The following is a 16,472-nucleotide window of genomic DNA, read 5'->3' on the forward strand; positions in this document are numbered from 1 at the left end:
TGTTGATCTATATGACCTTAAATTTTATTATTACACAGGCTAGGCGTGGTGGCAGCGCCAGGGTGGAGGACATGGCTGTGCAGGTTCTGCGTGGCATCTGCAACCGGACCATCCATTCTGCGTGCTGTCAAGCAGATGCACCTCGCATGTGGGAGCTCTCGGCAGCAACGGATGGCACTCAAGCACCTCCTGGTGAATGACAAGCACTGCTTCCCGTACTGCTACGTGTCCAAGGTGGCCTGCTCCAACTGGAAGCACATTCTCAAGGTGCTGGACGGCACCCTGGGGAACGTGAATGCAAAGCATAAGCTTTCCCATCATATTGGACTTGAAACCGAACTTATGGGTGATGTTGCACAAGTGCAGACTAGACAGCATCATTTTTAGTCTTGGGTGCCTTGGGTTAGCAAAGCGAACTTTGTCTAACATATTTCCATTCACTTTATTATCGTCTACATCTCTGTCAGTGCTGGAGTATGTGTTCCTACATATCAGGAATGAGGGAACACTTTTCCTCACGGACAAGCTGCTGGGAGTCACATGTCTGCAATGGGTGGGGAGAGAGTGAAAAGTACACAGAGAAATGGAAGTGACATGACTCCAACATGCCACTTTCTCAATGCCCTCCAGCCTTCATGCTCCTTAATATTGTTGATAAGTCCTATTAAATTCTGAGTAGACATGGTTAGGATTGTGCTGTTAAAACTATTCCTTATATGTTTTCAGAGCTTTCCATCATACTGCTGGCTTTAAAAAATAGCAAGAAATCAGTGAAGAGACAGGATTTTAAAATTCATGTTCTAGGCCCTTTACCTCAAAAGGAAACTTGAAATAATCACAGATCAATAATAGACAAATCTCTCAGATTATTTACTTGTATCCAATGGTACAAACTGCTCGCCTATTTAAAAATAGTGAGGGCCCTTATTTTACTACTACTGTAGCTGCACAAAACAATGTGTAAGCTTTCAATGAATATATTTTTGTGCCTAGAAACAGAAACATTAAGGGAGCTTGATATATGGAGTTTAAAAAAAAAAAATAATCCACAAATATTATGCTGTCTACATTTTTCAGTCCAACATGAAACAGATTTATTTCCTCATTCAACTGGATAGAAAATATATTTCAGTGAAGCACAAATCACTGCAGATTTTGAAAACACATGTCCATGCATAACTTTACAAAATATTTCAGAATGTTAAACACCCAATTATTGGTTCCAAGGCTGTATCCCAAGGGGTTTGTGCACTTATATAAAAATGGACACTAGCAATAAACTGTGATACCAAAACTGCACATTTTCCATTTGGAGCCACAAAATTAAGTATATATATATTAAAGCACTGATTATAGGCTTTATATTAATTGAGGCAGTCTTTTGGGCAGAGGTAGAAGTTACTTCCTGGCTTTTAATCCAAACTTCTGGCTTTCCCCCCAAACCCATTTATTGACTTTGGAAACAGTAATCATGACTACTGTGGTATTTGTTTTCAAGCTAAGAATTTACTGCACTCTTGATATGTGTCCCTAAATATAGGCTGATTAGGTTCCTAAACTCTACACAAATAAAACGAAGGCATCAACTTCCTTCATTTTTCACTGAGAAGCAAAGGAAACTCACACTATGCCTAGAACACAATTTGCAAATTATGAAGATGATCCAAGGATGCTTCCAGATGCACAGCTCTGAAAGATGCACAGCTCTATCCAATCACTGCTTTACATAGTGTTAGTTATGAGCAGACTTCCAATAGATTTTCCACACTGCAGGGATTATTGTGCCTTTTCCACATAAACACTCCACTAAGCTATGTTCACACTCACACCAGTGCAGAAGAGTACAATTCACATCCAGGCAACTGTTCATTAATAATTCCTCAATGGGATTTTTTAAAGCAGTTTCAATGCATTATAGTGCTTTTTAAAGAGCAACTGTCTTATTACTTAGATGCCCTTTAAGGAACTTTTAAAAACAACCCTGCTTTTTGTTCAACAACCCTAGCAACGGGAGAAGAAACAAACAGTAGCAGCAATGACCTTCTTTCAAATATTTACTCAGAAGGAAATCCCACTGAGTTTAAATGGAGTTTATTCCTGTTGTTAGCATTGTTGGGATTCAGGGGCATATGTGTTGGGATAAATCTTTGTAAGTTTCTGCTGGTGAAAGAAGAGTAGTCAGGTAACAAATGACCTTGAACTTGCCTAATTCAACCTATGCCTGATGTAAATCCCAAAGCAGTCACTTTAAATTTATTTGATTACTTCTTCAAATTGTTTCATTCTTTCTCATCAGGTGCTTCAGGAAATAGTTACTTATTACCGCACAACATTCTTAAATGCTTGTTTTTTCCTTTCCTTATTGTTTATTTTTAATCTGTTAAATTTCACCACAGTGCATTAGCACCAATTTAAAAATAGCCACTACACATCTCAAAATGGAAGAGAAGTGCTAGGCCATCTGCACCTGTGGAACTAGCATTGTTCTTTCTTCTTTTAAAGTCAGACTTTATGCAGCATGGGGAAATATGAAATAACAACAGTGAAAGCACAGCAAAAACTTAATGATACTGTAAAGTGAGTAAATAAGAGTAACAGTTCTGGAGTATAAACAGCTAGTATGGAAGCACCCCAGAAAAAGAAGTTCCACTTTTTGGTGACTCAAGCAAAATGAACACAAAATCATTAAAAATAGAAGTGAACTACTTATTTACTTTGATTGTAAAACATTTGATTTACAGAGCTATGCTTTAAAAAATTCAAGACAGAATAGCCACATATCAGTCTATTGTACAGTAGAGTGGGTAACATAATGCTTAATGATAAAACCTCATTGTTAGTTCAAAAAGTTGCCTTTCTGAGCTAAATTGCATAAGGCTTTTCTGGTACCAAATTGTCAAAAGTTGTCTTTGTCAAAGTCACAGCAGTCACTTGCTTATTTTTTTCCGTGGTTGTTCTCCGAATCCAGAAGTGCAGAGCGAATTCCTAATTTCTTAAGCTCCTCCACTAGGTCCCCGCTTTGATGCATCTGAAGTAGTATATCACAGCCCCCTACAAATTCACCATTCAGGAAGACCTGGGGAATAGTAGGCCAGTTGGAATAGTTTTTGATTCCTGAATCAAAACAGAAAGACAAATTAAACCAAATACATTAGACAACTTATAACAGTGTTTTTGAACTGGCAAGGCAGTTAAGACTATACTGGAGAAAAGAAGCACACAACCCATAGCCTTTTAGCAAATCTTATTGGCTCTAAGTCTGTATCACCTTCTCTCTTCTCCTCCTCGACTTGGGGCAGGGGACCTGTCCTTTTGCTACTGTGTAAAACACAATTTAAGCTGACAAAACTGACTAATTAAAGACCTGAGGTTTCCAAGCATGGAATTATGGAATAGAATCAGTTCATTCAAATTAAAAAAAATGCCGCAGAGCCAATTATTTCAGATTAGAGACAGAAGTACCAAGGAGAAACACAAAACTATACAAGGGCATTTTGGAGCCAGGCAAGTGGAAAGCGGTAGTATATTGATTAAGCTATATGGAGAACAGAGCAGCATTTCATTCCAATAACCCCATAGATTAAGTTTGTCCATTGCAATTTGAAATGGGGTTTCCCCACAATCAAATCCAGTACTGTACTTTAGCTACCTACAGAAAACTAGTGTGGTGCTGTAAACAGATAGAATCATAGTTGGAAGGGATCCTAAGGGTCATCTAGTCCAGCCCCCTGCACACATAACCCCCGTACACACAGCAAGTTTCCAAGATTGGTGTTAGGGTATGGAGGATCCAGGATAATCTCATAACATTTGAGAAACACTGGCCTGAGGAATCATCAGTTCAGTTTGATTAATTCCCACAAGTTTAAAAAATTGCTACAAAATTACAATACAGGCAACAACCATTTTGTGACCCCTGCGCACATCAGTGGAGTGTGCATCAGCCCACTCTGCCCCCCAGTCCACCCTCTTTTCTGCTGCATATTAATTAGTAAAGGTAAAGGTACCCCTGCCCGTACGGGCCAGTCTTGCCAGACTCTAGGGTTGTGCGCTCATCTCACTCTATAGGAGCCAGCACTGTCCGCAGACACTTCCGGGTCACGTGGCCAGCGTGACAAGCTGCATCTGGCGAGCCAGCACAGCACACGGAATGCCGTTTACCTTCCCGCTGGTAAGCGGTCCCTATTTATCTACTTGCACCCAGGAGTGCTTTCGAACTGCTAGGTTGGCAGGCGCTGGGACTGAACGACGGGAGCGCACCCCGCCACGGGGATTCGAACTGCCGACCATACGATCGGCAAGTCCTAGGCGCTGAGGTTTTACCCACAGCACCACCCGCGTCCTGCATATTAATTAGGCGTGTATAAATCAATCATTGCCTGCAAAACACATGTTGCAGTTTATCCTTCCTCCACAAAGTAGAGACCCTGGTTCCAGATTCTATCCAGCCACTTTCCCCCAAAGCAAAAGATTCTGCTCTCACTGCCCCATCTTTCCTTTCAATTGTCTCTCTACATTCCATGGCTCCTTAGCATGTTGAAACAGCACTGCATTCTTATCTTTACTATTACATTTATATCCCACATTTACTTTCAAGGAGCTCAAGGTAAAACACATCGTTCACCTTCACATTTTATTTTCACAACCAACCTGTGAGGAAGGTTCAGTCAAGCCTGATTCACACAAAGTCACCTTCATGATTGAGTAGAAATGTGAAACCTGGTCTCCCTGGTCCTAGGCTAACACTCAAAACACTGCATTGGCTCTTGTTTCCTCCATTAAGACTTTTCTTCTTGCAATTCATTCAAGATTCAAATTCTAGCCCTGATCCCTGGCCAACAGATTCACAGAAACTACATGAAGACTTTCCTAATGCATTAAACAGAAATTTTTGAACAAAGATATAGCACTTCTTGGACCTAACCTTAAATGTATTTGCATATTTTTAAAAAAATTAGGATATTTTACTGCTTTTCAACACCTATTTGCTCTGTTTGGCAAATACAAATTCTTTATCTCTGTCCAAATTATTTATCTATTCCCGACAGACATTTGGAGTTGAGGGAGTGGTGCAAGCTCTTGTGTATATTCTAAAAGTGCTCTGAAAAATGATACAATCTCATAACTCTTTAGAAGCCAGGCAAAAACGTTCCTTTTCAACCAGGCCTTTGGTGATTTATATTCTACAGCCTTTTAAACGTGTTTGTGGGAGGGGGGTGTTATTGTTTTGCTTTGTTTTTAAGTATTTATTTTGTGCTTTTATCCTGTATTTTTATCTTCTGAACCACCCTGAGATCTTCGGATGAAGGGCAGTATATAAATTTAATAAATAATAAAATATTAAGAACTTATGCAAACCCCAAACTGGAAATCTCAATTTGGTCGCAGGGCCCTCCTGAGTTGCAAAAAGAGACTGGCAATCGTACAAGGATCATCCGAGCACTTGCACGGACATCTCCATCCAGCTCCCAAGTTGCGGGGAAGGCAGGACCAAAGGGCAACCGCTTCCCCTCACATTACTCGAGAGCAGGAAAGGCCGGTGGAGAGAAGCGCTGGAGGCTACGGCAGCCTGGATGGGTCCGTGTGTACACGCAACACTTCACACACATCAGATTGAAGGGGAGAGAGGAGGGTTGTGCTCTTCTGCCGAAAGAGGCTCAGGGCGCCTGCAGGCAGTGGCACCCAGCAGCACCCACTTTCCCCGTTCTTCTCCTTGGGAAAGACTGGGCGAGCGGTGCCGGGAGCGAGAACTGGGTCCCACGCCCGGCCACACAGTCGTAACGCGCAGCCACGCTTCCCACCCGCCAGGCACAGAAACTTAATGAGGAAGACTCCGTGGAACCACAGCAGGCCCTTCTAAGGAAAGAGGGGCGGGGGGGGGCACTGCTCAGGCCTTGGCAAATGCAGGCGGGCAGCAGCAGCAACGAGGTTTCCCTGCCGCCCCGCAAGCCCGCCTTCCCCTCAGAGGTGTCGCGGGCGCAGAGGCCCCTCCGCCGAGCCCGCCTACCTTGGCGCAGGCCCGGGTCCTGCAGGACGTCGTAGGCGCGGTAGTCGCTGACGCCGTGCAGGCGCAGGATCTGCACCACCGCGTTGCTGAAGCCGCACTGGGGCTGCGCGGGGCTGCCCTTCATGAACACCACCACCGGGTGAGCGCGCACCAGGCGCCCCACCGCCTCCTTCGACCCGGCGGCCGAAGGGACGCCCTCGCCGCCCTCTGCTCCGCCGCCTCCGGGGCCGGCCTGGCTCAGCGGCCGCGCCAAGAGTGTCGTGGGCCGCGCGCCGCGCCACCGCCGCAAGGCTGCGGGCAGCCGGCAGAAGGACCCGCTCATGGCTGCGGGCTCGCCGGAGGCTCCCTCAGGCGACCTCGCGGCCTAGCCAAAGGGACGCAGGCCACGGTTCCGCTTCTGTCACTCACGCTCGGGCTACCAATAATCTTTAAGCGGGGCTGCCTGCGCTTCCTTAGCACCGCCCCGTACGCGCCGCTACGGAAAGGCAGGCATTCCTGTCAGTCGAACTCAAGCTACCAATGACTATTGAGGCTAGGCAGGCCGGCCGCTTCCTATTCGTCGCCAGTGGCCAATCGTACCGCACGGGGTCCTTTGAATAAAATCTCTCCTGCGGTAGAGGAGCTGTTGCTGCCTCCTATGACTGCGCAAAGGAAGTAGCGCGACGCGCTGTGCTGTGATTGATGGGGCTTTCTGTCACTTTCCCATGGGAGGCGGGGAAAGTTGGAGTCTTGAAGAAACGAGATTTGCGGCGGCGGCACTTCCGCTTCCGGCGTGGTGGTGGTGTGTTTGTTTTCTGTTTTCCGGCCTCCGAAGCTAAAGGGCTTCAAGGGCCCGATGCGGCCCCTCGGCGGTTCTCGGGAAGAGCACAGAGAAGAGCAGCCTGGCCCGCGTCCGTCGCATCCTCCGTGGGATCCGCCTCGCTTAGCCCTGCGCCGGGCGAAGAGGCCTGGGGTCCGTCCGAACCCCTCCGCCCCACCCATTGGAAGTCCCAGCAGCCCGAGGTCGGCCGAGATGGGGCCTGTGGGACCAAGGAAACAGCAAGAAGGTATTTGTGCAGCGCTTTCTGTTTAAGGCGCTTCCAGCCCCGTATTCCTCTACGGCAGCCCACAAGGTTCGTAGGGACATCAGGAGCTGCCTGCTACCGACTCAGACCTTTGGTCCTTTCACCTTCCTCAGTCTGCAAAAAATGTTAGGAATCAAAGGGTAGTAAATGTGCAGAAATAACTACGCTCATTTCCTACTTGCTGGCGATCTGTATTCTAGACTTCAAAGGGGCAGCCTCAAGGAATTATCAATGTAACTATCGGCCCTGCATGAGCATTAAAATTTGGGGGTAAAGATGAATGACTATATAGTATGTGGGACTGCTTGGGGACTCGCCCTCCTTCAAAAACAGCGAAAATCCAATGGTAACATTGAAGGCAATTTTTGGGTGGTGGTGTGCCCATTAGACTTTATCAGAATGACCCATCTTTGTCTCTGATATGATGGATGGGAAGTGGGGAAAGATTTGTCTTTCATATGTGGTGGTGTTGCAGATAAATTGGACACTTCGGGAGGCCCCGTTAGCTAAAGTGGTATCTCAGGTTAAGAACAGTTTGAGGTTAAGAACAGAACGAATTAAGTTCTTAACCTGAGGTACCACTGTATGGGGTATTTTTTGTTTCCTGTGTGTATTTGACTGATAAACCAATAAAAATTACCTAACTGGTAATTAGTTTCAAACTGCCATTTCCCATTGAAGTTCCTTGCTCAAGAGATTACTACATCTAGGTCAATAATATAGTGATCTTCTCAGCTAAAAAGGTAAAGGTATCACTGACCGTTAGCTCCAGTCGCAGACGACTCTGGGGTTGCACACTCATCTCGCTCTATAGGCCGAGGGAGCCGGCATTTGTTCGCAGACAGCTTCTAGGTCATGTGGCCAGCATGACTATAAGCCACTTCTGGGGAACCAGAGCAGCGCATGGAAACGCTGTTTACCTTCCCACCAGAGCAGTACCTATTTATCTACTTGCACTTGACGTACTTTTGAACTGCTAGGTCGGCAGGAGCAGGGACCGAACAACAGGAGCTCACCCTGTCGTGGGGATTCAAACTGCCAACCTTCCGATCAGCAAGCCCTAGGCTCAGTGGCTATTGACTATTATAGTTTGTCGTTGTTGTTGTTTGTGTTGCTCATGGATGCTCCATGACTGCTGGGAGGAGTACAGAGAGAAGAAATACCATGGTGTATCTGCAGCAGCGCAACCGGACACCTTCATCTGCCCCAACTGTAACAAAACATGTCTCTCCCACATCTGACCTTTAAAGCCCTAAACGGCCTCAGTCCACTATACCTGAAGGAGCGTCTCCACCCCCATCATTCTGTCCGGACACTGAGGTCCAGTGCCGAGGGCCTTCTTGCTGTTCCCTCCCTGTGAGAAGTGAGGTTACAGGGAACTCAGGCAGAGAGGGCCTTCTCGGTTGTGGCGCCCTCCCTGTGGAACTCCCTCCAACCAGATGTCAAAGAGAAAAACAACTACCAGACTCTTAGAAGACATCTGAAGACAGCCCTGTTTAGGGAAGCTTTTAATGTTTAATAGACTATTGTATTTTAATATTCTGTTGGAAGCTGCCCAGAGGGGCTGGGGAAACCCAGCCAGATGGATGGGGTATAAATAATATATTATTATTATTATTATTTATTATTGTTGTTTTGTTGTTGTTTTGTTGTTGTTGTTATTGTCATCATCAGACCCTATAGTTACAGCAGACACTGCAACCTTCCAACAGTTGACCTCACTCTCAAAGGCACACTCCTCCATTGTCTCCTGAGACAGATGGATGCCCACAACCTGTTGTTATTTGCATTGCGCATGCATAATGCCTTAAGTTCAAATTAATCTCTGGCACTGATCAGTTTTGTAGAGCAATATTGGTCGCTAACATTCCACAGCCCCTTTGGTAAATGGAAACTCAATAATTTGTTGCACCATGCACTCAGGTTATCTTTTCTCTTTGGCAGCCTGCAAGCCTTTTGGATTATATAATAAATCAGAGTTGGAAGGGACCCTAAGGATCATCTACTCCAACCCCCTGCAATGCAGGAATATGCAGCTGTCCCACACAGAAATAAAACCTGCAAACCTTGGCATTATCAGCATCACACTTAAACCAACTGAGCTATCCAGGTGTTGCTTTTTTCTTTTGTTTTTTTATTGGGTTTTATAAACAAGAATATTGTTATACAAATAAGTATACCAAGTTTCCTCATGTCATTTGTATATCACAAAAAAATAGCATAATGTGGATAAATATCTACAACATATGTTGCATTGTTAGTGGTCAATGTATAAGTTCTTGGTTTATGAATTGGTTTAAACAATTAGGAAGGAGAAGAAAAGGGGGGAGGAGAGTGCCAAGTGGGATTGAGTTGGGTGATTATGCTTCTATTACTCAGTGTGTCTGAGGGGTTGTGTCAGCATTACTTGCTATTCAATTGTTGTATTTCCTTGGCGGTGAGAGATGTTGGGTGTGGCTTAGGGTGTGGTTGGTTGTATTTGGTTGGCTGTAGTGAGATTTGTTTTTGTGTGTGAGCTGTGAGTGAGTGTATTTTTTAATCAGGTTAGCCAGATTGATTTGTATGCAGTTGGGGGATTTTTGTTGTTGTCTTGTTGGGTTATGTATGTGATAAAGGGGAACTAAACAGGGGTGAAGGCATCTTCTTCTATTCGTCCCTGTGTCAGTTTCAGTTTATTGGTTAGTTTTTCTAAGAAGGCTGTTTCCCATACTATTTGATACCCTTGGTCCATGCTTACTCTTGACAGGTCTCTCCAGTGTCTGGCTATCATGTTTCTGGCTGCTGAGAGTAGGTGGGTTATGAGCTCTTTGTGGTATGAGTGGGCATTGTTATATTGGAAGATTTTTAGTAGGGCCAGTTCTGGGGTGACTTCTAATACTTGTTTAGTTATTTTGTATATTTCTTGTGTGACTGCTGTCCAGAAGAGTTGGTTAATCTCATAGCCTATGTCATCCTCCCATTGTTTTTTGATTACATCAAGGGGGTTTGTGGGGTTTTGGAGCAGTATTTTGTATATTGTGGATACCAGCCCTTTGCCATGTCCCTTTGTTGTTAGGAGGAGGTTTTTGAAGGTTGTCAAGGGCCTAGTTGCAGCTGATTTTACAATTGGGTTGCTTAGGAGGGCATGTAATTGGTGGTGTGTTAGCCAGGGCATCTGGGTATGCCCTAGTTTGTCTTTTATTTCTTGTGTTGATATGGATTTGTTGTTTTCGTAGAAGTCTGCTAGGAGGTATAAGCCTTTGGCCTGCCAGGTTTTTATCTGAAGGTTTTGTTCTGCGTGGTGGAATAGTGGGTGGCGTGCCAGGGGTATTAGTGGGGATGGGGTTGGGGACAATTTACCTACTTATTCTTTCCATGCTTTAAGATGGTCTGTGTAAACCTGTTTAGTGTTGTGGGGATTTCCCTTATTTTGTTTGGGAGGAATGGGTATGCTGTGGTGGGGGTATTTTCAGTTGTGTCTCTCTCCAAATGTTTCATCTCGTCTTCTAGAATATATGGGATTATGTGGCATACTTGGTTGGCGGTGTAATATGATTCTATGTTGGGGATTCCCCATCTTCCTTCTGAGGAGGGGAAGTGCAGGTATTTGGGGCTTATTCTTGGTTTATTATGTGAGAATATAAATACCGTATTTTTTGCTCTATAAGACTCACTTTTTCCCTCCTAAAACGTAAGGGGAAATGTGTGTGCGTCTTATGGAGCAAATGCAGGCTGCGCAGCTATCACAGAAGCCAGAACAGCAAGAGGGATTGCTGCTTTCACTGCACAGCTATCACAGAAGCAAGAACAGCAAGAGGGATTGCTGCTTTCACTGCGCAGCTATCACAGAAGCCAGAACAGCAAGAGGGATTGCTGCTTTCAAAAACTCTTACTGTTCTGGCTTCTGAGATTCAGAATATTTTTTTTCTTGTTTTCCTCCTCCAAAAACTAGGTGCATCTTGTGGTCTGGTGCGTCTTAGAGTGAAAAATAGGGCATGTGTATTTTTTTCTGCCATTTGTGAAGTTGTGCTGGGGGAATTCGGATTAGGAGAGTTTGGAACAGGTAGGTTGATTTGGGAGGGTGATCATTTTGATCATGACTTTTGTCTAAGAGAATGAAGTTGGTATTGTTCCATCTCTTCAGGTCTTAGTTGATTTGTCGCCACAAGGGGTTGTGGTTGTGGAGGTATAATTTGTTGAGGTTTCTGGTTATTTGTACCCCTAGGTATCTGAACTTGGTGCGGGAAAGTTTTATCTTGGTGATGTTTGTGAATTCTTTTGGGGTATGAGGGGGGGGGGGTGTTGAAGCACATAGCCTCAGACTTTGCAAAGTTTACCTGTAGGCCTGACACTGTTGCAAATGTGTTGAGTTCCCTGATTACGGATGGGTAGGCAAACTAAGGCCCAGGGGCCATATCCGGCCCAATCACCTTCTAAATCCGGCGCGTGGACGGTCCGGGAATCAGCGTGTTTTTACGTGAGTAGAATGTGTCCTTTTATTTAAAATGCATCTCTGGGTTATTTGTGGGGCCTGCCTGGTGTTTTTACATGAGTAGAATTTGTGCTTTTATTTAAAATGCATCTCTGGGTTATTTGTGGGGCATAGGAATTTAATCCCCCCCCCTCAAAATATAGTCTGGCCCCCACAAGGTCTGAGGGACAATGGACCGGCCCCCTGCTGAAAAAGTTTTCTGACCCCTGGTTTAGGGGGTCTGGTGTTGTGACCATTAGGTCTTCTGCAAAGAGCCCCAATTTATAGGTTCTGCCTTTTATTTCAGGTGTTGCTTTTGTGATTGAACAAAATTACCTCTTCACTGAGCATATCAATGGACACTGACCTAGAATTCCTGTCTGAAACCAACTGCAATAAGCTGTCAATGAGCTGACTCATTGGAATGGAAGTTAGTAAAGAACGGCCAAATTCTCAAAAAGGCAAGTACTTCCCATCTTAGTTAATATTAATGGAAATGTGTTCAGTTGAATTTAATAGAACTGGGACATAATATGAAACTAGTCTGGGAAGATCAGTATTGCTGATCATTCCAATTGCTAAATGGAGCCTCCAGGACCAGAGGTGGTATTATTTGGCATGCTAATTGCTAGGAGTGGGGAACAAAATTCGGAGAATGTCTGGTTCATATTCGCCTATGGGCTGTGCAGAAGCATATGGCTGTCTGCTGTTGAAAACCGTCAGCACTGAACATTTACTAAGTGTTTTGAATAAATTGTAGAAAGGTACCCATGTTGGCTGACCACAGAGAAAGCAACACTATTGTGCTTCTTTAAAGACTAGTGCATGTGTCGTTTAAACTTGTAGGCACGGGCCTCCTTCAGTACCCTTTGTACGGGCTCTTACCAAAACACACCACAATCAATTGGTTGGTTTTGAAGGTATCACAAGACTAATTTGCATGGCATGCCAAGCTTATCCATTCATTGCAGTAAATCTGCAGCCTTGGAATTGCCCTTAGTTGCTCTTGTACTCTGGGCATATTGGCTTTGCAGAAAGAGTATCTGACTGAGGAAGCCGAGGCAGGACTGTAAAAAGTAGCATCCGCTCCATGTGCAATGTTCCTCTGACATATGCAGTACTGTTGCCACGGAGATAATGATTGTCCTAGTGTCATTATCCATCTATCAACAGTAAGAGTGAATTTGCTGTATGATATTGTTCAGCAAATGGAGCATTTCTGCTGAACACTAAAAACTGCTACATATTTGAGTAGGTTCTCTAAAACCAATTGGAGCATTATATGTTTCATGTTCTGAAAATACCAAAATCACTAACAATTGCCCTTTGTACGTTTTGCTTTTTAGGTTAAGTGACTCAAATCTTTCACTTCCAATCCAGACCTGAAAATTGTATGCCACAAATGCAACTGGTCAGGAACACTGTTAAAATTCTTAAATGTACTACAGCTCGTTGGCATTTCCTGCCTTGAAAATTCAGCACCACGGGGGCCGAGGTGTTCAATGGGGACTTATTCTCAACTACTCATAGATGCTGCATAAACTACAAAGCAGATTTATAAATAACTATGACAGGAGACCACATGGTCAAATGTACTAAACACCAGTGTCAGAGCTGCCCCTGGTCCCAGCTCACAAAGGACCAACGCCAGTTCCTCTTTATATACAGAAGTCTTTATTGAAGTTCATTATTGGTTTGACAGCCGTGGCGCCCAGCCCTACGTCTGAAACCCTAGACCGTCGAAGCTCCGTCTGAGTCTCCTCCCCCCAGACACCAGTTTAAGACCCTAGCCTTGCTCCACCTCTTCCTCTGCTCCCTTTTCCTCTGGGTCCGCCTGTCCGCCGGGGTTTTCCCCTTTCTGGACTCTTCTGACGCTGACTCCCCCGAGTCTTCCCCCTCCCTCCGGCGGGCTTTAGGACCTGGTTCCCAATCCGGGATTTCTGCTGTCCCGCGTGCCTGTACATTTGAACTTGGCGCGCGCGCCCAGCCTGCCACCTTCCTTCTGACCGTTATACTGCTCCTGTCGCTGCTTGCCGGAGGAGACGCTGACTCTGACCTATGAGACTCTTCCCCCCCCCACTACGCTCCGGTGGGGAAGCTGGCCCTGATTTCCAGCTACTGCTCTGGGAGTCTCCGCTGGCCCCCTGCTTCTGGTGTGTCCCCCCTGGGACCCCCCTTGCCCTGGCCATCGGCGCCCCCTTCTGGGAATCTTCTGATTCACTGGAGAGGCTCATGGAATCTCTCAGGTCACTGTCATTTTGCCCTCCACTGCCCTCAGATTCTTCCCCTTCGCTCTCCATTTCCTCTCTCCCCTGCGCCTCTGCTCCTGAGCCCCTGACAACCAGCTTTTCTGTTTAGGCTGTGGGTGCCCAAGCTGTCTTCCCACCTGCCAAATTTATCTCCCCCCTGGAAAATTTGCTTAGAGGCAATAGGTTGTTTTTTGTTGTTGTTGTTGTTGTTCTTGTTTTTATTATGTATTTTTATGCTGTGAACCACCCTGAGATCTTCACATGAAGGGTGGTATACAATCTATTTCTATGATGAGGAGGAGGAGGAGGAGGACACATGTTGAAAGTCGCCATCCTGTGCCTTCCTCCTCATAAAGTCCACATGCCTCAAAGAGTTGTTTAGCAGGCTGAAAAGACTATGCTCTCCTGTGTGCACACTTGCACACACGTGAACTACACCATTGGCACATGGACCCCAACTGCCCCCCCCCACTGGACTGGATATAGCCATTGGATGCAAAAGGTTTGCCTACTCTTGCTTTAGCTACTGGTTTATGCATTGTTCCAATTATAAGTTGACCAGTAACCTGATGACTGTGAGTAGTATTATCAAATTGAAAATAGAATTTTATTTGATCATAATTTGTATGCTACTTAATTGTAAAAACTGCTACGTTGGGTTTACAGAGAATCTAAAATGTACACAAAAAGGAACAATAAAAGTCAAGTTTAATGTAAGTTTACCTTAAACTCAAAATATAAATAAAATAAGCAGTTTAAAATATACATCATAAAATAAAATTGCACATTAAAATACACACTAACTTTACATATTTGGATAGGTTCATCTAAACACATGTATTTAACTGGTGTTGAAAACAGTTATAGCAAAGGAACCTGATGAATGTAAATGGTATGAAAGTTCCAAATCGATTTCTACATTTCAGGTTCTAGGAAGCCTGCGCTCTGGAGGCTTCGCTTTGCTTTCGCTGAAGCCAGAAGTGTCTGCTCTTTGAGGCTGGCGGTGGGGGAAAGCAGCACTTCCCCCCATCGCCAGCCCCAGAGGATGGGGGGCAGCGGGAAGGTGCGCGAAGTCTTCCCGCTACTCTCCGACCCGGCTTTGAGGCTGGCGGTGGGGGAAAGCAGCGCTTCCCCCCATCGCCAGCCCCACAAGCTGGGTCGAAAAGCCCGCAGGAGCCGCGCAGCCTTTAAAGAGCGCACGGCTTTTGCCTGCTTTTCCCCAAGGGGGGAGAAGGGACTGACTGGCCGTTTCAGTCCCTTCTCCCTCCTGGTCGAAAAGCCCGCAGGAGTCGTGGCGTGGCTCCTGTGGGCTTTTGCGGGAGGTGGGGGAATTCCGCCACCTCCCGCAAAAGCAGGAAGAAGGTCTTGGAGTAGCGCACAGGCTGCATGCAGCCTGTCCGCTGCTCCCAGAGCTGCGGGGGGCGGGGGATAATATTTTTTCCTTGATTTCCCCCCCTAAAAAACTAGGTGCGCCCTATGGGCCGGAAAATACGGTACATATCTAGCATGACAGTATAAATGATAATATTTTCCAGCTGCTGCTGCTCAATGTTGTTTCCAGAGCAGAATTCCTGGGGGTTGGACTTTGATCTCCAAAACACCATCCTCTTGGGAGCCATCAGAAAGCAATCTATGGTTTGTTTTTCTAATTTATATTATAATGCTTAGAACCAGATAATGCAAGACACTGGAGAATGCCAAAAAATTATTACTACTACTATCTGAATGAGAAAGTGAAATATGAATGTGCAGTCACAACTTATTTAAAAGGCAGAAGATAGTGCAAATTGTACTTAAAATTTGTTTACATGCATTTTATATTTGGAAAACAAAAGCACATTTGCTACATTTGTTATCTTTTTATATGCAAACATTGTATATAATAGAAATGTAAGAATCATTGCATTGGAGGATTTGCATTGCCACATTGCAATCCTGGATTTGCATAAAGTCATGGCAGGGGAGGGTGGGAGCACTGAGACATAAAAAGGGGACAATGGTAGAAGTCTAAGTAGAGCAAGCAGGGGTGACACTGAGGAGAGGAAGTGACTGTTTAAAATAAGGTTTGAGTATAACAAGAAGGAAGTTAGCAATGTTAGCTTTTTGGAGTTAGCATTTGTGTTGAACCCATCTCTTTAATTTCTTGTTAGAACTTTTTAAAAATCCCTCAGTGTTCCACCATCCTTGCTTTACTCAAACCTTTACTGCTGTTTAAAACTGCCATTTCTCCTTTCAATGTTACTACATAATTTATGTGGAAATGGTTTAATTTGGTTGCATACTTTTTGATGTTTTATTTGTTTATGACCACTTTTGTTATGTTTGCAATTTATATTTTTTCATGTTGTAAGCCGCCTTAAACATGATTTGAACTAGGAAAAGGTGAAACAAATAAAATTATGTATGACCATTACTGCTTTATTCAAACTTCTGCCATTGTTTAAAACAACCACTTACCCCCTCTCACCGTACTACCCTTCTTGCTGTACTCAAACATCTCTCTCTGCCATTGCTCAACTGTCTTGTGTGAGATAAAGGATGCAGAGCCCGCAAATATTCCATAATACCTTCCCACAATGTATTTCACTTCTTGTACAATGTGGTGTGCTCAACATTAAGTGCAGGATTCAATGTAGTAATTTACAGCAGAAGAGATATTTTGTGAGCAGGCAAACCACCCACATGTGTGCAACACCCCCCAA

General features: G+C 44.7%; 1 protein-coding gene, 1 long non-coding RNA gene and 1 other non-coding gene across 3 annotated transcripts; 2 read left to right on the forward strand and 1 right to left on the reverse strand.

The window, feature by feature from the left end:
* Window positions 1-2,692: 2,692 nt before the first annotated feature.
* GLRX5 (glutaredoxin 5) lies at window positions 2,693-6,428 on the reverse strand. The gene is made up of 2 exons (XM_028732141.2): window positions 6,008-6,428; window positions 2,693-3,114 (listed from the first exon to the last, which is right to left on the reverse strand). The coding sequence occupies exons 1-2, from the start codon at window positions 6,327-6,329 to the stop codon at window positions 2,936-2,938; spliced, it is 501 nt and encodes a 166-aa protein (XP_028587974.1). The 5' UTR covers window positions 6,330-6,428; the 3' UTR covers window positions 2,693-2,935.
* A 133-nt stretch (window positions 6,429-6,561) lies between these two features.
* Window positions 6,562-14,487, forward strand: LOC144327726 (uncharacterized). Its single transcript, XR_013392798.1, has 3 exons — window positions 6,562-7,053; window positions 11,829-11,982; window positions 12,868-14,487. It is a non-coding gene; the product is annotated as an uncharacterized LOC144327726 (long non-coding RNA).
* LOC114600028 (small Cajal body-specific RNA 13) lies at window positions 12,495-12,768 on the forward strand. The gene has a single exon (XR_003707438.2).
* Window positions 14,488-16,472: the final 1,985 nt, after the last annotated feature.

The sequence above is a fragment of the Podarcis muralis genome, chromosome 5, assembly GCF_964188315.1.
Source record: "Podarcis muralis chromosome 5, rPodMur119.hap1.1, whole genome shotgun sequence".
Classification (NCBI taxonomy): domain Eukaryota; kingdom Metazoa; phylum Chordata; class Lepidosauria; order Squamata; family Lacertidae; genus Podarcis; species Podarcis muralis.